We start from the raw sequence: 21,016 nt of genomic DNA on the forward strand, positions 1-21,016 counted from the left end.
ATACTTGGCTGCATTAATTTTACCTTCTACCTTTACAGGCCTTCCAGAGCATCCCCACGTCATGACACTACCACCACCATGCTTCATGCTGAAGATGGCGTGTTTGTGACGATGTGCAGTGTTTGGTATTCACCAACCACAGCTCCTAGTCTGATAGCCAAAAAGCAAAAATTTGCCTAATCAAAGAACTTCCTTCTAGTTCACTTCAGTGTCACACATGCATTCTGGTGAACTCTAGTCAAGATTTAATGAGCTCACGTTCCCTATTAGTGAGTGAACAATCCAACGCTTGGTGAATTGTGCTTCACAATGATAGGAAGAGCAGACATCAAAAGATCAAAAAGCAATGTCGCTATGAACGCTTGGCCGCTTCAAGCCCGTTTTCCCTGTGGTAACTTTTCTGACACTTCCTGCTTAAAACCCTAAAAGTCAGAAGGACAGTGTTTCATCATTGGGCCTGTTCTGTGGTTCGTCGGCTGGCTAGTGAATGTGCACTCTGACCACATCCTGAGGAAGCCCGCAGAGACTGGCTACAAGGTTCCCATAAAGATTCAGGCAAACGGCATCCAAGCAGGAGGGCAATTAGCATCAACTCCCTGCAGCTTTCCAAAGAAAGTCGATTCTTATATTTCATATATTTCAAATAACAAACCTGTGCTGAATAACAGCAAATGAAAAGCTTTTTGGTAAGACAGATGGATGGAGAACTGAAGAGTAGGTCTTAAGGATCCACACAAGGAATTTAGTCTGCTTTTTGGATGTACACACATCACATGATCAAGAATGCACTGATAATTTACTGATTTTCTAATGGAGCCTTTGCCACTCTCTCATTAAGCTTTGGTGAACAACAGGCAACAGTTGTTGTATGCACAGTCTCGCCCATTTCAGTAGCTTGTAACGCCTTCAGAGGAGTCTCGGTGGCCTTGTTTAGGCAGATATACACATGTGCCATATTCCTGCCACTTCTTAATGAAGGATTTGACTGAACTCCAAGGGATAATCAGCGACTTGGAAATTTTCATGTGTCCATCTCCTCACTTATACTTTTAAATAATCTTTCACCATTGCTTGATGCATTATTTTTTCTTCATCGTGTCTTTGCAGCCAGACTCATGAGTGACTGGACCTTTCAGATACACATCTTAATACTACAGTTACTTGAGACACATTCATTGCACTTAGATGATCTCTATTTCATGTATCATGTGACTTCTACTACCAGTTGACTACACCTGTATTGGATACGGTGAATCACTTTAAAGGGGATGAATATTTATGCAATCACATATTTTACATTAATGAATTTTAAGCAAGTGGCATTACTTTGTAGAAATCTGTTTTCACTTTAACATGCAAGCATCTTCTTTTTGTAAATTATTGTCAAAAAAGCCAAATTAAACTGACCGTGATATGAGGTTGAAAATCAAAAAAAATAGCAAAACGTCATGGGAGATAAATACTTTTCATCTGCACTGTATGCTCTAAGTTTATACAAAAAGCCATCATAAGGAAAAAATAAAGGTGAAACATTCTCTTTCTGAAGCTGGATAAGCCAATATTGCTGTGGATGGCTGTTTGTGAATATTTACTGTACTTGAATAGTGCTTTTGAAATGTTTTGGACGGTGTACTACAGTCATGCTTGCATTGCACCTTGATCACATGCCATCTCCACTTCACAGTACCTTTCTGGGCCTTCAGCGATCTATGTAACAAGAGCTAACTTGCTGCTAACAAATGCTTGCTCATTGCTGTACTTCAGCTCAGGAATGGCTTGCGAGTGTGTACTGTAATTAGTCAATTGTCAAACTTGGGTGGTTTTGGTAAATTTATAATATTAATAGAACACTGTCAGAGGAAAGATGGGAAAGGATGCGTTGTTCATTACAGCCACAGGCGTATCCCGTATGTTGTCATCTTAAATCAGTTTTTGTTGAGAAAGCAAAATATGAAAGTGTGCATGGGAGACCATCTTAATTAAGAAAGCACTGAATGATTCTAGATGGTGTGTTTGTATATTACCTCATGTGGGGGAAGTGATCAGGGCTGAAGGCCTCGTATAGTTCTGTGTTGCCCCTCAGCTTGAGATGGGTGAGACCCCCCAAACCTGCAACTGGTACTGAGCTGAGATGGTTCTCTGTCAGGTCCCTGAGATAAATATAGAAAGAAATTATAGAAGAGACAGGAGGTGATCGGTGTCAGATCAAGAGGATGTTTGCAAAATGTGTTTTTATTTCAGATATTGCCAGAGGTTGTCCTTGGTAACAATAACATTTTTTCTCTTTGATAGTTAAAGCTGTTCAGAGAACTATCAAATTCCCCCCAGATAATAGTCTCTGTCTGATGAGGAGTATCTGCTTGTTTAGCTAGGCAAACATCAACCAGTCCTTGCACAATGAAACCATTTTTTATTGGCATGACCTAAGATGCGTCTCTGGCCACACAGACGGCTTTTTCAAACAATAAATGCATTTCAATGTTCTCTGCAAACTCAGCCAAAACCGATACGTTTTCTGCGGCATACAAAATCAAGCATGGAGTGTTTGTGTAAGCCCAAGGCTCTGACATACCACTTGACTTTAATTAAAGAGAAATAAATTTTGTGTGCCTTTTCGGTAAGGAGAGTGGTACTGCAAAAGTACCAGATGAGAGGTAGACAAGTCTTAGTGACTGCTGTGTATCCGTGTTTACTCACAGTTTGATCAAAGAGTGAAGTGAGGTGAAGGCATCGGGGTGGATCCACTCGATTATATTCCAGCTAAGATCACTGGCAAGGGAAAAAAAAGAAAGTGAACTTAAATGGACTGAGAGGATTTACAATAGTACCATATTTCATGTCTCTTAGTGTTGTGTATCACCACTAGATGTCAGTCATAATTCATTAGTCTATATAGTTTGATTCTAATCAGTGATTCCCAACTTTCTTGGCTATGACTCCTTAAAATGAATCAGTGTCTTCTTGTAACACCTCATCATGTTACCATTTTTCCCCCTCCACATATTGTTTCGATTAAATATATTTCAAGCTGCAAAGAGGTTAAGCTGTCACAATTCATAAGAACAAAGCCACAGAGATAAAGCTAATTTTGTAGAACAGAACTATGTTTTGCTTTTCTTTCCAGCAATCCAGTTGATGAAACTGTGTACATATACATCTTGTAACTCCTTGGTGGGGTCCTGATGGCAAGGTTGGGAACCACTGATCCACACAATAAATTTCAAAGAAAATAATATGTGACGTGGGAGAAAATGAGCTGCTAGAGCAAAGGTTGACTCACAGTGCCCTTAGCGAAGTGAGCTGATGGAAGGTGCTTGACTCGATCCTTCTGATTTGGTTATGTTGGAGCCCTCTGTTAAGAAAAGTACATAGGTTTATATTTATATACAATGCAAAGTGTGCAGGGGTAAACATACTCTCATGCATAATTGTCTTGGCAGTCAAAGTACTCACATCTCTTGCAATGCTGAGCAGTGGTAAAAGCTGGGCAGATCCTCTATCTGGTTGTATGATAGCTCCCTACAACGGTACACAAAGCAAACACTCACACAAAACGCACATAAACACAGTGACCAGCTGTGGATTTATAGTGTGGGAAATTATGGGGGTGACAGGATTATTTGGGCGTCAGCTCTGTGAGCAAGGCGATACAGCAGGACATTATTTTTTGGGGGGCGGGTGATTGGATTTCATAGTGAAGTGATTGTATAAGTGATGGCTTGGGGGCACAGCTCTGCACTGTTGGGTTTTGTGTATCAGTTTTTATACCTCTCACTCTGCCCTTGTGTGTGTGTGTGTGTGTGTGTGTGTGTGTGTGTGTGTGTGTGTGTGTACTTACAGCACTCTGAGGCGAGGCAGCTGCTCACACAGATCCAGAGGGAGAGCTGAGAGACCGGCCCGAGTCAGCGTCCTATGGAGAAAAAGAGGATCCTCTGATCATTGTTGAAGTGCAAGCAAGCGAAAGGATCCCCCAGTCCTGTGAGTCTAACTTGGTCAGACAGGCAGCTGTGTAGGTTCGCCAAACCTGTCACTGGCTGGCATAACTAGCCCACCCCTCCCAATCCTTCTGAGTCTCCTGTTCGTTCCCCGTCTCTCCTAGAATCCTAAAACACACACATTCTCTCTTTTTGTTTCAGCTTGCTTTGTGTGAGTTTTATCTCTCTCCCCCTTTTCCCTCTAATATTGTATATGGGCTCCTGGGATTGTATCACTGTCCTCAGTGACTTTTAGCATTCTTTGTTGCCATATGGTGTGAATAACAATAATATGTGCTATTTGCATGTGTGTCTGGAGGGGAGGGGGGTTAAAGGAGACACTCACAAAATTTCCAGGCTGGTTGTTCCTTTCAGATCAGGGAACTCTTGAATCTGCGTCGCCCCGTTAAGAGAGCTGCAGTCCAACGAGGAAAAAAGCGTCAGACAACTGTCTCTCTCTTGCTTTCTCCCTCTCTCTCCCCCTCTCTCTTTCACTTACACACACATGCATGTACACAGACCTTGTCTAACAGCTCATTTCAACCATCAAACTTCTCCTCCAACATCAACACAGGCTGTTTTGGCTGTCTCACTAGACATCATAAGTCACACCATTCAACATGTTCTTACAACACACTCTCTCTTACCACATCAGCACACAGCGCGGCAATACGCTAACACAACATCATTCAGTAGGCCATTACACATGTCCACTCAACTCTCACTGCAAGGGACAGAGGATGATTTAAACAGTGTTTGGGCTAACTCACTGGAATGGTCTCTACTGACCGCATACTTACAGTGTGTGCAACTTAGGTAAGAACTGGAAAGCGGATTTTCCCACAAACTGGATAGGGTTCTCATAAAAATGACTGCAAGAAAAAGGGAGAAAAAAACGCTTCAGAGAAGTGCTGATTAATTTGTTGTGTTGTATAAGATGCTGACATGAAATTTTAGTTGTGTGTTTATCTAATATGTGCACATTGTAGCTATGAGGATAAGCACTGAGCTTACATGGTTTGGAGCTGAGGGTTTCCCACAAAGGCCCTCTCGGGGATGGCTTTGATATTGTTGTTATGGAAGCCCCTGCAAATATAGAGACATACTGTTAGTCAAACGGTCTGTCAATATGTTTCTGACTTTGTGTGTGTGTTTGGAGGAGCGACAGAGTGTGTTTGTGAGCGAGAGGCAAGTCCTATGTCCTCACATTGCACCTGCCATTGCACAGCTGAAAAACATTTTGGGATACATGAGATGTAAACACGCACACATATGCTGTATCTGTGACACATATGCACGCTGCAGAACATCTGCTGAAGTCGAGGGAAAACATGGCTCGTGTGTACGTGCGTGCGCATCTGAGTGTATGTGCAGGCGAGCGGCTGCGTGGGTGTGTAGCCAGCACCTGCTTAGGGCGAGAGAGATTGTATCCGAGTGCCACATTAAAATCACTTAACGGGATTACTCGGGATAACGCAACCATGATAGTCATGTCGGGCAGGTGTGTTTTCGTGTATGTGCGTGCGTGCGTGGACTCACAGTTCCTGAAGTTTGCTCAGCGTCCTGATGGCCACAGGGAACTCCTGCAGATCATTGTAGTTTAAATCCCTGCAAGAGAAACCATTATTGTTAAAAAATGTTTAAAAGTCCGAGTCACGATGGAGGTTTCAAGTCCCTGCAATGGAAATCATAACTCATTGTTTGTGTGCGTGAGAAAGCGCGTCTGATTGGATGTGTATGCATAGAGACAGACAGCTGTAGACTGAAGTTTGGGTGTGACCTTTGACTTTTGCTGCTCTGACCTGATTATTAGCTTTCCAGGAAACACTGTATGAAAACAGTCATTGCTACAGTTCATACGCAGGTGGCAGGAAAAGGGGATTACTGCATTTCTTGCTTGTATGTAAGGGTGTACTGTAGATGTGCTTGTGTGCACATGTCTGCTTGCATACAAATAAGCACTTTGCTATATTGAAATATGTGCCAGGGCATGTGTGCATGTATATGCTAAGTCCTAGTCAAGAGGATTTGTTTTTTATTCTATCCGAATTGCCAAATGCTTTTGATGACGTGCTTTGAGACTTCTATGTACGTTTTTCACTAGTTCTTGTGAAATGTTTGTCTGTGTGACTGTTCAGTCTCGTTTGCATATGCTGTTGCATTTTCCAGCAGGCCCCTGGACGACTCCACGTTGTAATGATTTTATAATACACACCAGGGGCTGGGGAGGGTGGTGGTGATGCAGATGGTCTCTCGTATTTCTCATAAGCAAGGCCTCTGTGAGAGATTAACCCCTCATACCAGCACAATCCCCACGTCAATGACACCTGTCATCTTATCCCGCTGAATCATCTGTCTCTCCCCACCGCTGACGGCCCAAACACTTTAACACACACTATTCTGGTCCGGAGAGCTTCGTCCCTCTTTTTCACATTCTCTAGTTTCCCCTTCATCCCCTTAACCGTGGCTCTCCTGACTTACGCCATGTTTCCCCACATTTCTCAGCATGCATAATGGCTTTTAAGTTGAGTGTAAAACTAGCCATGCGCTTATGATTGCACCGGCAGAAGTGCTTGCTTTTCTGCTGACACATCCATGTGCCCACACACATGCTCATAAAAAGCAACGCATAATTTTTTACACTTCAACAGGTTGTTAAGCGCCATGCCAGAAACGGGGTTTTCATCAGACCACCATGAATTTTGCAGGAGACTCGGTTGCAACCGTCTCCATCTCTCTTGCTTTCTTTCTCCACCCCTTTCACAAGACCAGGTGGAGGTTTCGTGCGGCTTCCATATCGATGTGTGGTTCAGTTATCGAAGCTACGGCACATACTCTCAGAAAACTCCCCTGTAGCCACGCTGTGCTACACTTGACCTTAGCACTGCTTGGCGATTATTTATACAAAACACAGAGGAATCTGTTGACGATACTTCAAAGTAATCAAGGAGGATCTTTTCATCTTCACATTCCCGTCTTTCATTTGTTGGTTGTGGTTCTGAGAAATGTACAAGCACCTGCTGAAATTACCAGGACATTAATCATTATGACTACAATTTAGCGCTACACTTTATTATTGTTTGGCACACTTGTTGCATATGATTTATAAAAACACATTAATTTTAGTGTTCCAAGTAACATCTACCACCTTTACTCAGACAACAAAAAAGGTTGTATTCAGACACACAATGTGAGTGAATTGATGGTTCCTGGTTGTATTACCTCTTTGTGGTTATATGTCAGAGACTTCATCGTATATCTTAGGGTTATTCTAAGGCAATGTGGTTGCTGTAAACACAACTATACCAAATGAATGTTGATACTCGCTGATACTTTGTTATCACAAAGCTTCCATCAGTGTTTGGGGAAACAAGGAGGTATTCATTAAGGCTGATGGAATGTGCATGTGAAAGACTGCGAAAATGTCCTAAGTATATTTTTATAAAGTAACCACTGTTAAAAAGCACGAGTGAATTTGTGTGTGTTTGTACGTGTGAGATACTCACAGTGTCTCCAGACTGTGTAAACCTTCAAAACATCTTGAGCCCATGGTTTGGATGTGGTTGTTATGGAGATGCCTGGATAAAGGCCATAAATATTTTTCAACAAATCAGAAATTACTTTCTCAAAAACGTTTCCACACTGCAGTCATTACTGACCTAAGTCAGTGGAACAAATAATTTCTCTGGTAAGTTGAGAAACCCAGACTCCAGTTCTAAGTAAACAAATCAAGATGTCACTTACAGTACGACAAGGGCGGAGAGGTTGGTAAATGCGTAATCTGGGATGTGTGTGATCTGGTTGAGGGCCAGCGTCATGGCCTGCAGCGAGGGCAGAGAGTCCAGGGCCGTCACTGGGATCTCCGTTAGGGAGTTGTCGTCCAGCCACAGGTGTCTCAGAGAGCGAACACCTCTAAAGGCCTCAGCTGGAACCTCAGACAACAGGTTAGCATCGAGACGCCTGCAGGGGTGAGAGGAACTGAGCTTAGCAAGATAATCACCACGTTTAAGTACAGTGTGCTCGCTTCTGTGAATGTCTATCTGTGCTTATGTGTGCATTAGGGGTTGTGTGTCGTTGCATTGAAACACTTTGGCTTACAGGAAGGTTATTATGAGAATTACACATCCTTTATTCTCCTTCTTTCATCTTTGCTGCACCTTGTTAGAAGTAGCTCATTATGATTTATACCCATGCTAAATAAGCCATGTCAAGCTTCACCAGCACAGACATGTATGAAACGTAAGATGAGAAAAACATGCAGGAATGACTGTGGTGAGGCTGTTTTATTCGTTCTCGTTTTGCTCATGTTGTGTAAAGCGTTCTTTCCTTACTGTCTGGAAAAAGGAAAGAAGGGAGGAACAGCTAAAGACGCGTCTTCAGCTCTTCCTCCCCGCTTCATTCTTTCCATTGCAGTCTCGCTGTCGCTATCGGTCCCTGATGTTTCCACCGCAGACGCAAACACAACTTCTCTCAGCTAATGAAGCTATGACAGTGGATGCATACACATCTACTCTCTGCACTTTCATCTCTCCAAAACCTAACAAACCTTTGTCCTCTCTTTCCCTTAGTGCCCTAAACCCACAGGCAATGAGTATGGACACACACTCCACGTAAATACACACATGCATACACGCTGTCGATAATGATGAATGATCCCCTCAGGGCAGAGTTGACAAGCTGAGACCACTTCCTCTTGCTATTCTTCTTTCTTTGGCCCTTCACACTTGGTCATTAATCTCATTTTCCTCCCTCCGGCCCCTCTCACACTCACATTTTGTTTCTTACATCTTCATTGATTCGCTCGTAGCCGCTGTAAACCCCTTTGCATCTCAGTCCTTAACTCTTGTTCGTCTTTCAAACATTCTCCCTTATCAATCTTCCACCGAGGTTTCTTTGATTCTTGCACCGCTGCTGCTCCTCGTCACCCCTCTGAGGTTTCACCAAACAAAGAGCATCATCAAAGTGAAATCTGAACTTGAACTCTGAACTCTGGACTTTTCTCCCCAGGGAAATTTTCCACCAGGAGAGCAACTGTATATACTGGCAGATGCTCGCACACAGAGACACCCTCCAGCATATATGTAAATACTCGCAAATGTGACACAGACAGCTTCAAGAATTTTTTCACGTGTCTACTTCCTGAGAACACATTTTTCTTTCCAGTGCCAAACATCATTCCTCGTGCATCCTGTGCACTCCAACTGTGGACATTGTTTGTCCCTGACCCAAATCACAGGATGAAAGCTGCGGAAGGCCCTTCAACTTTCTGAGTTGTTCTCCAGGGCAAAATAATAATTGCTCCTGAGGGTGGACCTGCCAGGTCTGTAGAAGGCCCCGGCAGAACCAGGAATGTTCCACAGAAGCTAATAAAGCAGACTATTTCCTGTCCATCACATCAAAGTCTGACGTACGATTACAGGAGTGAGAAGTAAAGAAGGAAAGAGAAAGATCTCTTAAATGATCCAGGAGATCTGGGGACCTGCCTGCGCCGGTTCACTTCTCCAGATGGCCCAAATTTTATACAACAGGGAGCTCGGAGGAGCACATTTCACTGCCATGGAGTCAAACCTCAAAAAACAGGGACAAGCTGATTTAAAGCTGCTTGCATCAGCTGTGATTAAACGACCTAACCTGCGGGTTGGGACCCAAAACAAGTCTGCTTGCAACGGCATCAAACTAAACAACAGCTCTCACACTGTGTGTTGTAATTATCCTGTTCCAAACGGTGAGACAAATTTCTCGAGTCAGTTCCTCTGCTGACAAAAGGATTCTCGTCTGAGATTAAGTCATGATTTATTTCGGATGAAAGCCTCCTTTATACATTTATACCGGTTTTTAAATCCATGCACTGACTCAGTTGCCGTCTCCTCTTTTCTTTTCTACCTGGTGTGTTTAATGTCGATGAGAGGCGCCGACAAGCTTCATTCTCCAAAGCCTTTCCAGTAATCTTTCTCTGCTGAGCTTATCATTACTATAATGACAAGGTGCGTCTCTATACACTGGCTGTGTGTGTGTGTCTGTCTGTGTGTCTGTGTGTGTGTGTGTGTGTGTGTGCACTCCGAGTGTGTGTTTGTGTGCGTGTTTTTCATTACTTGATATGATCTCTATCTGAAAAATTTGGGAGAAGACCACACACGCACGCTTGTGCTCACACACACACACACACACACACACACACACACACACACACACACACACACACACACACACACACAAACTGCAGACAGACAGACAGACATCATCGTGACAGCATGTATACTCACACAAGGACGGCCTGTATGTACAGTATGTGTGCGCACATATGTGAGTGAGTGTGTGTCTGCAGGCTTGTATTGAGGGGAGGGCAAGGCCTGCTTTATACCAGACAGGGAAACGTTGTTGGTGGTAGCAGGGGTACATGTGCGCGCCCCTCCTGTGTTACAACTCCGGCAATTTGAGTATGTCTGCACGATGAGGGAAATGGCTTTATGAATATTTGCACAGATTAATTTGGAAAGCAGAGATGTGGAAGTACGTGTGCGGTACAAAGTTGATAGGGGCGAGGAATTCTAGATGAGGTGGTCCACATGCACACATGCACGCTGACCCTACAGATTAGACAATTAAGCCACCAAACACTCTCATTAGCCAGGGGGATAGCAGTGTGGGTGGTGGGGAGATGAACGCAGGAGTTAGGGGTGGAGGAGGAAGAGGGGGGGAATTGATGGAAAATGGGGTTGTTTCACAGCTCATTGGAGATGCTCTCCCTGGCCTGCAGTGTCTGCTGTTTCCCTCATGGCTTCCAGATGCTACCATGAACTGCGCTGACACAATAAGGCTGTGACTCCTACCGACAGGCACCGAGCGCAGAACTGTTGCAGCCAGCAAGGGGTTATGGTCTGTAATTTGTCAGTGGTACTCTATACCTGTGCTTGCGGTCAGAGCCCAGATGTGTGGGTGGCCAGGGGGATGTTTCACTCGCTGCTGGATGAGGTGGAAAAGCATGATTAGTGTGTGTAGAGGGAGACTCACAAGGACAGGAGGTTGGGGAGGTCCCACGGAGCATCGTCAGGAAGTCTCTCCAGTTGGTTGTTTTGCAGCATCCTGACACACAGATCATACAGTTATATAGGTATCAGGTCGACAGTTGATTTAGTGTACGCGGCCTGTGTGAGTGCACATCAGGCAGAGCAAATAATTCCGTAGCAAGGGAAATCTGACACAAGGAGGAAAGGGCCAGTGCAAGCTTGAGGAGAAGCAGAGAATGAAGGGTAGAGGAAAAGAGTAAGAGAATCTCCTTGGGTGGGCTGCTGATGTCATTCTCAGAAGAATGGAGCAAAAAACGAGGAGGAAGTGGGGAGCAAACAATAGCGCTCTCTCTTTCCTCCCCCTCTCTCGCTTTCTCTGTCTTTCTCTCACTTTAAGTTTTTATCATGAGCGGTTGACAGAAATGAACTCACAAAGCGTGAAGTCTCCAATGTGTCGGTGTGTGACATCATGGTGCCACAATAGTCTGTGATTGTGAGTCTGTGAAACATTGTGTCATAGCAGCAGTTAACAATCAGAGCCCATAATAATAGCTATGTCATATAGGTAATGCCTCTAGTGCCATGTATGATGCAAATGTTTGAATTTTTTATTTATTGTTTTGCTAAAAGTGAAAGAAGATTATACTGCGGTGCATTCTGAATGGCTCAAGATGTAAAAAGAATACTTTTCTATCTTTATTTACACCACTCAATGCTTTTTGAGGGTAGCATATTTCACAATAGACTTCCATGACTGCTTTACTGCAAACTAAGTACAGCTTAGTTTTGAAAGGAGTAGGGAAATGTTTCCACTGGGATGATGATCCCATGATAAATACACTGAATTGAGTCTTTTCCTGTTTCAAAGAAATTCCCCATGGGGGGCTGAACTGTACTACACTCTGGGTTTGTATCCTTCTTTGTGTGTGTGTGTGTGTGTGTGTGTGTGTGTGTGTGTGTGTGTGTGTGTGTGTGTGTGTGTGTGTGTGTGTGTGTGTGTGTGTGTGTGTGTGTGTGTGTGTGTGTGTGTGTGTGTGTGTGTGTGAGAGAGACTCAGCAGGGACCTCGCGGTTACCCTACGCGAGATCAGCAGTGTATTTGTGTTTGACATGGCCTGACTTTCACTAATATATTAAGAAAGGAAACGAACAGCTCAGCTGCTCTGAGGTCAAAAGAGCCCGTCCAAGGTTTGCTATGGTGTTATAGTGTGAAGCTTGACTGCTTTCATGACATGTATTAATTCAGGATATGTGTGTCCTTCCACAATAATGACATAATATCCTGAGATTCCTGGCCGCTTCACTCATTCTGTCTCGGTGAGTTTCACAATGCAAGGTGAAAGAAAATCAGCTTGTGTGCCTGGTTATTCCCCAGATTCCCTCAAATTACAAACCACAGTTTGCTAGCTAAGTTTATATTCTATGGCACTGCTTCTCGAACTCTTCTCAGCCAGAGTCCAAAAGGAACTGAACTGGTTGCCAGTGCTCATGAAAATCTCGTTAAAACCCTTGTCTTGCACTCACTAGAAAGATGGCCGCAACTCATTAGATGCCGCACTCACAAGTCAAAAGGTACTATGGTTTTTATGGCTGCTTTGCGCTTTTTTTGTGATTTAATACTTCACGGCAGCTCTAGCAGTTGGTGGCCATGGATCATAAGGCTATGAACACAGTATGAGAAATGGAGTGTTAAGAGAACAGCTTTGAATGGGGCTCTTAAGTGAATTTTTTTGTCACTTGTAATCTCGGTGGGTGGTGTGACTGGGAGGTCTCTGCATTACACCTGTGATGGCGTGTGTGTGTGTGTGTGTGTGTGTGTGTGTGTGTGTGTGTGTGTGTGTGTGTGTGTGTGCATGCTTGCAACAGAAACGGGGCTTGTTTAGAAATGAAGGAGCTGCAAGCAGGGCAGGTCTACCCCAGTCCATAAACTTTAACTGCATTTAATGATGCATACCCTGTGTGTTTTATTCAAGGCAGGATGACAACTCCTTCCCCCCTAAAAAAGCATGGAGTGGAGCCCATGATGAGAGGGTGCAGGAGGGGAGGAGGAGGAGGTTACTTACAGAACTTTGAGGTTGTTGAGACCTTGGAGATCGTGTCCCGAGATATACCTCAGCTGATTCCCTGAGATACGCCTAGAAGAGAAACATGGACTTCAAAAAGGATAGAGCAAAATATAAAAGTAAAAAAATGAAATATAATCACATCACATAAAAATGTACAAGTCTCATAAGAGAAGTCTCGCTGTTTACTTTATTCCACGTTTTTGGATTAAGCTGTGATATGAGTTACTGCTTTGGGGTTACTGTTGGGGCAGTATGCAAATAACAATATTCTATTCCCTTCAGTGTGGTTGCTATTGGCCCACAGCACACCCTGAAACTTTAACCAATGCTGGGAGCTCTGATGAGTGAGTAAAAACTGAATTGAATGAGACTGAGACTGGGTCAACAAGTGCAGTGCAGAAGTATACGTGTGCATGCGAGTGCGTTTGTGTGTCTCTAGTAAGGTGTATACCATATATATATATATATATATATATATATATATATATGCACACAAACACGTGTGTGGTGTGAATGCACGTCTTAATTTCCACGTCCTTGAGGTAAATTGGGCTCATTCTGAGGGGCCTTGAGGACAGCGAGGGAGAGAAACCACACACATTCACACAAGCAATCCAATCAGTTTGTTTATCAAACACGGCACCTAATGGTCATTTGTGAGTGTGTATAAGATGTCCAAATAAATAATATTCAGTCCAACAGACTAACTCTCAAGGTCACAAGCTGGAAGCACAGTTTAAACACAGATTTGCTCTTCACAGCTCAAGACCACCCACTTTTATTAAACACACACACACACAAGTTAAAAGTTAGTCATTGGCGTCCCCCTCCATGCTCTATAGGTGACTTTTGCCTGATGTTTCAGCTTTATGCTGAGCAGCCTGGCTCTGGCAAACTTGTCAGGACATTGTAACAGTGATATAAAATGCTGCCTGCCTTTCCTAGCCACTATCATCCAGATAGTAACCTACGAGGGCTCCCAGCAAACTCCCTCTGACATCTGATACTCATGTCAACATGTCTCAGTCATATTACTGTGCAGTGGCAAACCGCACAACCACACCCACGCCTGCCAAATCTCACACTTAGCTCAGTTTAGAACTCAAGTAAAGCTCGTATTTATCAACACACAGGCGCACACAGACGGACACCCACATCAGCATAGTAGAATACAAAACGGACTGATCGTTATCCAAGCTATTGTGGTGCCATTTAGCTATGCCTCTCAAACCACAGTCAAAACTCATTCAGATAGACACCGACTGCGCCACATGATGTCTTAATAGAAATTTCACAAAAATGAAAGACATATGACAGAGAGTTGGATTCTGGCACCTACAAATTCAATATTCATTTTCATTTTAAGATAAAAGAGTCCAGTTTTGCCTTAGATCTTATTTTAATCCATTGAAAACTCTATTTCTAATATTTAATTACCATTTCAGTTGTCACTATGGGCAATTTTAATAACCTTTTTTCCAGAGGTAACTGTTTCAGTAAGCTTTGCTGAGGTCCTGACATGAGCAAAATACATTTAAGTCAGTTTCTGCAAAGACCCCTTAAGTGCCTTCTTTTGATTCCTGTTCAAATACAATGATTAGTTACAGATGCACTGGATGGAGAAAAAAAATATAGGTAGCACTAAAGAAAAATAAATGTCTTTTCTACGGGGGTTAAGGAACGCCAGTAATTTAAAGTTTTAGAAAACAAACGTAGTTAAGGCAATGGTATGATGTGCATGTCCTAGTGCCAGCCCAGCCTCTTTCTATTAATCACACCAGTGGAGCCAAAACGGCATTAGAGCGTCGACTTTATTTGTCAAATGGATAATTATGTCAAAAGTGAAGATGGAGTTTGAAAAAGGAAAGAAATTTTCTTGATAGACATCAACAGAACACCGAAACAGTTGCCATTGAGCAAGTGTTTCCATGATATCAGTGTGTGTATTTATGTGTGTACGTGCGTGTGTAAATGATTGTATGTATGAGTGAATGTTCCACACTTAGCCTCCTAGTCGTTCCACATCAATCTCGTCGTAATGAAAGGCGCCTTGCTCTTGTCAAACCGTGGCTCCAACAATTTTTTCTTTTAATTTGATTTGGGGATTGTTTGAATTGTTCTTGGCCCCCGTATCGCATAGATAAAAATTCCACCTCAAGAATTCAGCCCTATTGAAATGATTCATAGGTAAAATAAGGCCATTGTAGTTCAAACGTATGGGAGACAAATGGGGGAGTTAGCAGAAGGTGAGACCACCCTGCTATCGTTGCTGATCAGTGGGGGCTTTACTGAAGCATACCTACTGCTGATTATCCTATGTATCACCATGTCCTATTGCTTCAAAATGATAAACAAAATGACAGATTAAAGACCCGGAGAACAAAGACAGCATCATATTTTGCGATGCTATCTCAGGTAGTGATAGTCATAGTGGCAGCAGGACCAGGGCGGTTGATAGCAGTCAATGATGAAAGGAGACAGAGAGAAAAAACGGGTCTTATCAGAGGGAGGATGATTTGTGCATGAGTGTTTTCTGTAAGTTCATATGCATGTATGACCTCTTACACCCCTGGTCCATCAATAGAAATTTGATTGGTTAAGTGGCTGGACCTGCGGGTCGACCACTTAACCTGCAGTTAACCTCTGAAATAGCAGGAGTAAAATATAGACATGTGGTGCATCTGTTCATGTGTTTGTCTGGACAGAAAGAGACAAAACAACAGTGCTGGAAACATTAGAAAGAAATATCTTGATTGACCCAGACAGTTCCAGCTGTGTGGTGCACCTGGAACATCAAGACAGCCAATATTGTAACCTCTTAAACCCCACCTACGTCATATTCCTGGACTATCAGTAGACAATCTTATCACCAAGAGGAAGATAAGCAGGGCAGCACCGGCTTCCACTCACCACTTCTCTCCTCTTACATTTGGATTTCATATGTGTTGTAGTCAGAGTTGGAGCATTCTGACAAGGGTGGAGAGGATATTTAAAAGTTGCCGAAGACAGCATCGGAATTTCAGTCTTGAGCAGATAACTCCGCATTCTGACCACATTCACTTACGATGGCGATGTTGTGCATCCAAAGAGGCAAAGCCAGCTATGATCGGGAATCAGATTGTTTCGTGTGTCAGGTCGCTTTGAATTGCCTCATTTGAGCTCTATAATTAGGAGGTGATTGATGGCTGCAGATAATGATAAGATGAGTAGGAGAGACTCAGCTGAAATGGTTGATTATGAGGGGAGTCGAAGGCAAAAGCCATGCGAAATGTGATCTCTGGAGCTACGAACAGCATCGACTTTGATAATGATGATAGGCTGGAAGCACTGCTGCCTTCTAAAGTGGTTTTCAGGAAGAGCTTCATAGGGGGCAGTTTCCCCTCAACCCATCCTCTGCTAGTTCCGAGTAGCAATTTGACCAGGAATAGATAAGGGAATCTCTGATATTAGAGTGGAACAAATGAAAAGAGGGGATGTCTTTGATATACCAGACAGATGAGTAACCTGTCTGGAGTCTTTACCTGAGCGTGGCTATTGCTGCCCTCTCATTAATTCATAGACACGCAGTCTGCTTCCCAGTCGCCTCCCTTAATGTTGTTTGACTGACAGTTGCGTGCAGGTTTGTGTGTTTGAATTAAGAGATAATTCACTGATCAAAGTGTTAAATGAAGGTTTAATAAGCGGAATCTTAGATCAATAGAGTAAGGAATAAAGAATTAAAGGTCGAGAAAGGGCTGGAGGGAGGGATGATTACACCTGCATCTTATTATCAATATTAATGCCGCAGTGAATCAAAGGGAGGTTGAGCCTGGCGAGATTTGCTACTTGCTTTGTGAGTTAATTTCATCACCTCACTTGAGCTTCAAAGGGATTAACTCTTTGCACTTTGATGCTATATAGCTGAAAACTGAGCAAGGAGATAAGAAGCAGCAGGATGCAATTTAACGTTTAAGAGATACTCTGAAGTATATTGCACTGTTTTCCCTTCTCCTTCCTGTAGTGTAAAACAGGATGAAAGTTGGACTCGTTGCCGAGAGCAGATTTGGTTTGGTTTTGTACGATCGTGGCGAGTGCAAAAATGGGGCAAAAGTAGAAAAACTATCAAAGGCAGTGACTGCAGCTTGCAATAGCCTGCAGTAAAATGGAGACGGGGGGCTGTAGAAATGAAGTGAAAGGAGAGGGAGACAGAGTGAGGGAGGGCAGGCAGCGAGGTAGAGCCCAACATCAAACAATTTATCACTCTACCAGTCACAACACGCCTGGCCCTTGCCTCTCCCTGTGCTACCAACCAGCGCAGTAGACCCACATCAAAAGCTGTCTCTCTCAAACCAACCGTGTTTGTGTTTAGAGCCTCGGTTTGCTTTTCTAAGCGCTATAAGTTGTTGTAATTATAATCTGTTTACCATAACCTGCTAGGCTCCATCTATCTAAACCTCCTAGACAGAAGTGGATTTTTCCCAGTCTTTGGAACGTCATCATCATCCCAGAAATGGTCAGCAGGCTATAAAAATTGGCTTTAGGGCAGGAATGTCCTCCTTGGAAGAGTTACAAAGCTACAGAATGTCTCCATAAAGTGTCACAACTTGAGAGCAATACAGACGAAACAAGATCAACGGGGTTGTAAAACACTGGGAGGACTGTCTCTGGACAAACACTGCAGGTGGAGCTGCATCCAAGACCTCCACCCCCCTTTATCCCCCAATGCAAGCAAATGTCAGCCCGTGTTCAGCATCACTCTGTAGTATGTGGTTCTCATTATTACGCCAACAGCAATATCTGACCTCCATCGTTTTTACGACTGCCAAAGTTCAGATCAGCAATTTAATACAACCGGAATAAATCAAAGTCTTGAATTCAATATTCTGACTTTAAGGTGTCACAAAATTTCATTGCTCGGCTTCGTTCTGCTCTTCAGACGCGGTCCGACTCAGAGCGAACTGAGCGGTTATCCAGCTAACCTTTTGCTTTCATCATCATTAGCTCATGCCTCACAGGCTGCAGCTGCAAGAATTAGCAAAGAAAACAGCGGACTGTTCAAACAGCCAATGCAGACAGACACGCTGCAGGATTCAGAGGTAAAATAATCATGCGAAGGCCGACACACACACACATAAGCCCCCTGGTGAATTACAACACACTACACACTTGTGCACACATTCGCACCCTGAGGGCAAATTTGTGGGCAGCTTTTGTCAAACCGAGACGTAGCTGAATTCTGCTGAGTGGTCAGATCAGATATTGGCGAGGTTGATGGAGAACGTGTTCAAAAACTTCTGCAAGTTTGCTACGGTGTGTATTCTTTCATCAGCTCCATGAGAACGAAACCAGTACTTTCCAATTTGCAAAGTGCATCTGCAGCACGCAGTCCAGATCTTTTTTCTGGAGGTGAAGTTTCTCTATGGCTCTATGTTGTTTATTTAGCTTTATTATGTTAAATAAAATAGTATTTGTCACCGGCCAAGAAAAGTATTTTAACATTTTTGTGTTATGGCACCAATATCAAAACATTTGTAATGATATCAAACATCACTCGTGCTTAATTCTATAAAAAAGAAAAACATAAATCTGCATATTTTTTTTTTTGGTTTTCTCCAGGGCTGTCCTGAGGTTCTACTATAGTGTGTGTTTGTCTTGGCAGAGGGTTTGTGTCTACGTGAGCGCTGGTCCTGCTGAGCTGTCAGCTGAAACAAAATCAAGGAGGGCCAGAAAGCAGCGGCTTGGATGCTGAGCACAGAACCTGCTCTGTAAATACTTAAAGGACCATATATTCACTCTCTGAGAGACTATCAGGTTCCCTCTTTTGTACATCCATCCTAGCATCTACTAGCATATTGCTGCAGGCAGTTTCTCGGTAGGAGAGATCAGAGGCAGGCCAGAATCATCAACCTCATCACTGACGTCCGTGTATATCAGCAGTTCAGGGAATTACTGTTTCTTGTCTTGTGTGAGTTGCGACAATAGAGGTTTATTAACTGAGTGTGAGCTGAAGGATGTGGTACTCACAGTTCTGATAACAGGTGCAGTCGATGGAAGGCTCTGGGTTGGATCTCACTGATGTTGTTCATACTCAGATCCCTAGAGGGAGAAAATGAAGTGCATGAATGTTAAAGTATCGATCAATGTACGCCTTAATAATGTTCTTTGAAGGTACTCAGGACATGTAAAATTACAAATGTTTAGAATGCATTTTTCACATGGTAATCAATAACCAGGAGCAGGGAGTAGGACAGAGAGAGAGAGGTTAGAGGGTTAGGTAGAGAGGACGAAAGGGAGGAGAGGGAGATGTAGAGGAGAATTTTCCCCAATGAATCATTGTTGGGCAGCTGTAATTTCCTCCTCGTCCCAGTGACTCTTTCTCTTTTCCAGATGTCTCACTCTACGCTCTCTCAGATCTGACCCCTCAGTTTCCGTTCATATCTATCGCTCTCCTTCCCTTTTCTTAGTCTCTTGTCTTCTTTTTATTTTCTTCCCCCAGTTCCTCAGGAGACCACCTGCTTCCCCTTTTGTTCACTGCTATAACATAGACACACTCCATTTCTCTGCTTCTCTGACACACACACTGCCGTGAGAGTGTGTGTTCGGGGGTGAATGTTGACGCAGCTGGGTTGCGGTGAATAAGGGAAAAGGTGCGGGATGCTCGGATACATTCATGCACACTTGTTTGGCGCACGTAGGACTTTTTTTTAACACTTAAGTACAACTCGTGTCGGCCTCTGCTAGAAAACATATATAACCTTGTGGCCCCAGTCATGTAAGGTCATCTCTTTGCTAAACACAGTGAAAGCAAGGAGGTGTTACGTCACCCCTTCTTTGCTTTCACAGCCCTTTGGGTCTTGCATGAGTCTTGAGGAGTGAGGTTTGTATGTGCGTGTATGTCTGTGTGTGTGTGTATGACACTAACCATTGCTCATAAAGCCAGACCACCAAGCTAGTGAGTGTAAACGGTGCTTTCAGAAGCCCTTCGCTGTTGGGAGTTTTGACACACCGGCTGTTTGTTTGTCAAGTCAGCCAAGCTGACAGGGGGGCTGAATGGATCTGTCCTCAGGCGTGATCTATATCCAGCTTCAGGGGAGATGTGGAAAAATCACAGCATGGCAATACTTTGCTTCAAAAGTCTGGGTGTTTGAGTTGCCTGTCATAATTAGCGGACGAGACAAATTTAATATACCAAGAGTTTGGTACCCTGTCAAGAACAACAGTTAACATCAGGCGATGGGACGTGGACTGTCACATGGAGTGAGGAGGTGCGTTCTCACCATGTGATGCGCTTGTAATGTTAACTGTTTCCTTTCACTATGAAATTTTACAGTTCAGAAATCATGTAGCTTTTTAAAGCATCTGCTGGCACTGAATATTTGCTTATGACATTTTAATAAAGGGAAGTTGATTTTCTTGTAAGGGAATTTCCTGTTCCAAATGCCGCCTTCTTCGGAGGTCTGACTGCAAAAAGAGGGCTTCAAAGACACATGCAGGGTGGATGCTTTCGATCAGTATTGAGGGGAAAAATCTATTTCTCTCAAGACAACTACAACAGAACTAAATAAGCCGCTGATCTCCCAATTTCATCATCACATTCCTATTACTGACCTAATCTTGGTAGTTTCTTGTGTGTCCTTCCTTGGTCCTTATATAGTTTGGATGTCATGCTGTATGAGCACATCGCAAGCATAGGAGTAGCGTTTCATATGTATATGCTGTGGAGAGTGGTAAAAAGTAACACCAAGACAATAAAAGAGGAGAATGACATTGCAAGCCAGAGTAAATAATGGAGGTATCAAAACATTCAATAAAGGTTTGGGAAATGTTTATGAGGGAAAGGGATATTTATTCAACATATTTGTGGTAATCCCAGCTGTGTTAGCTTACAGTTGCATGTTGATTGCATCCTTTTGTCTTACTCAGCCTTCAGTTTATAATGAAATGTTGCAGTTGCAAGTTAATTAACAAATGAACAAACTAATGAGTAGACA

At 43.2% G+C, this 21,016-nt stretch overlaps 1 protein-coding gene across 1 annotated transcript in view; it reads right to left on the reverse strand.

Annotated features, from left to right (window-relative positions):
* The window catches only part of LOC111573870 (leucine-rich repeat-containing G-protein coupled receptor 6), a 38,645-nt gene that overhangs the window by 4,033 nt on the left and 13,596 nt on the right, over positions 1 to 21,016 (reverse strand). The window contains exons 2-15 of the mRNA XM_023278221.3: positions 19,050 to 19,121; positions 13,044 to 13,115; positions 10,986 to 11,057; positions 7,719 to 7,934; positions 7,481 to 7,552; positions 5,514 to 5,582; positions 4,989 to 5,060; positions 4,775 to 4,846; positions 4,321 to 4,389; positions 3,839 to 3,910; positions 3,454 to 3,519; positions 3,281 to 3,352; positions 2,698 to 2,769; positions 2,025 to 2,150 (exon numbers count right to left, since the gene is read on the reverse strand). Coding sequence (XP_023133989.2) covers positions 2,025 to 2,150; positions 2,698 to 2,769; positions 3,281 to 3,352; positions 3,454 to 3,519; positions 3,839 to 3,910; positions 4,321 to 4,389; positions 4,775 to 4,846; positions 4,989 to 5,060; positions 5,514 to 5,582; positions 7,481 to 7,552; positions 7,719 to 7,934; positions 10,986 to 11,057; positions 13,044 to 13,115; positions 19,050 to 19,121 — 1,194 coding nt within the window. The remainder of the gene's footprint in view (positions 1 to 2,024; positions 2,151 to 2,697; positions 2,770 to 3,280; positions 3,353 to 3,453; positions 3,520 to 3,838; positions 3,911 to 4,320; positions 4,390 to 4,774; positions 4,847 to 4,988; positions 5,061 to 5,513; positions 5,583 to 7,480; positions 7,553 to 7,718; positions 7,935 to 10,985; positions 11,058 to 13,043; positions 13,116 to 19,049; positions 19,122 to 21,016) is intronic.

Source organism: Amphiprion ocellaris, chromosome 8 (genome assembly GCF_022539595.1).
Source record: "Amphiprion ocellaris isolate individual 3 ecotype Okinawa chromosome 8, ASM2253959v1, whole genome shotgun sequence".
NCBI lineage: Eukaryota > Metazoa > Chordata > Actinopteri > Pomacentridae > Amphiprion > Amphiprion ocellaris.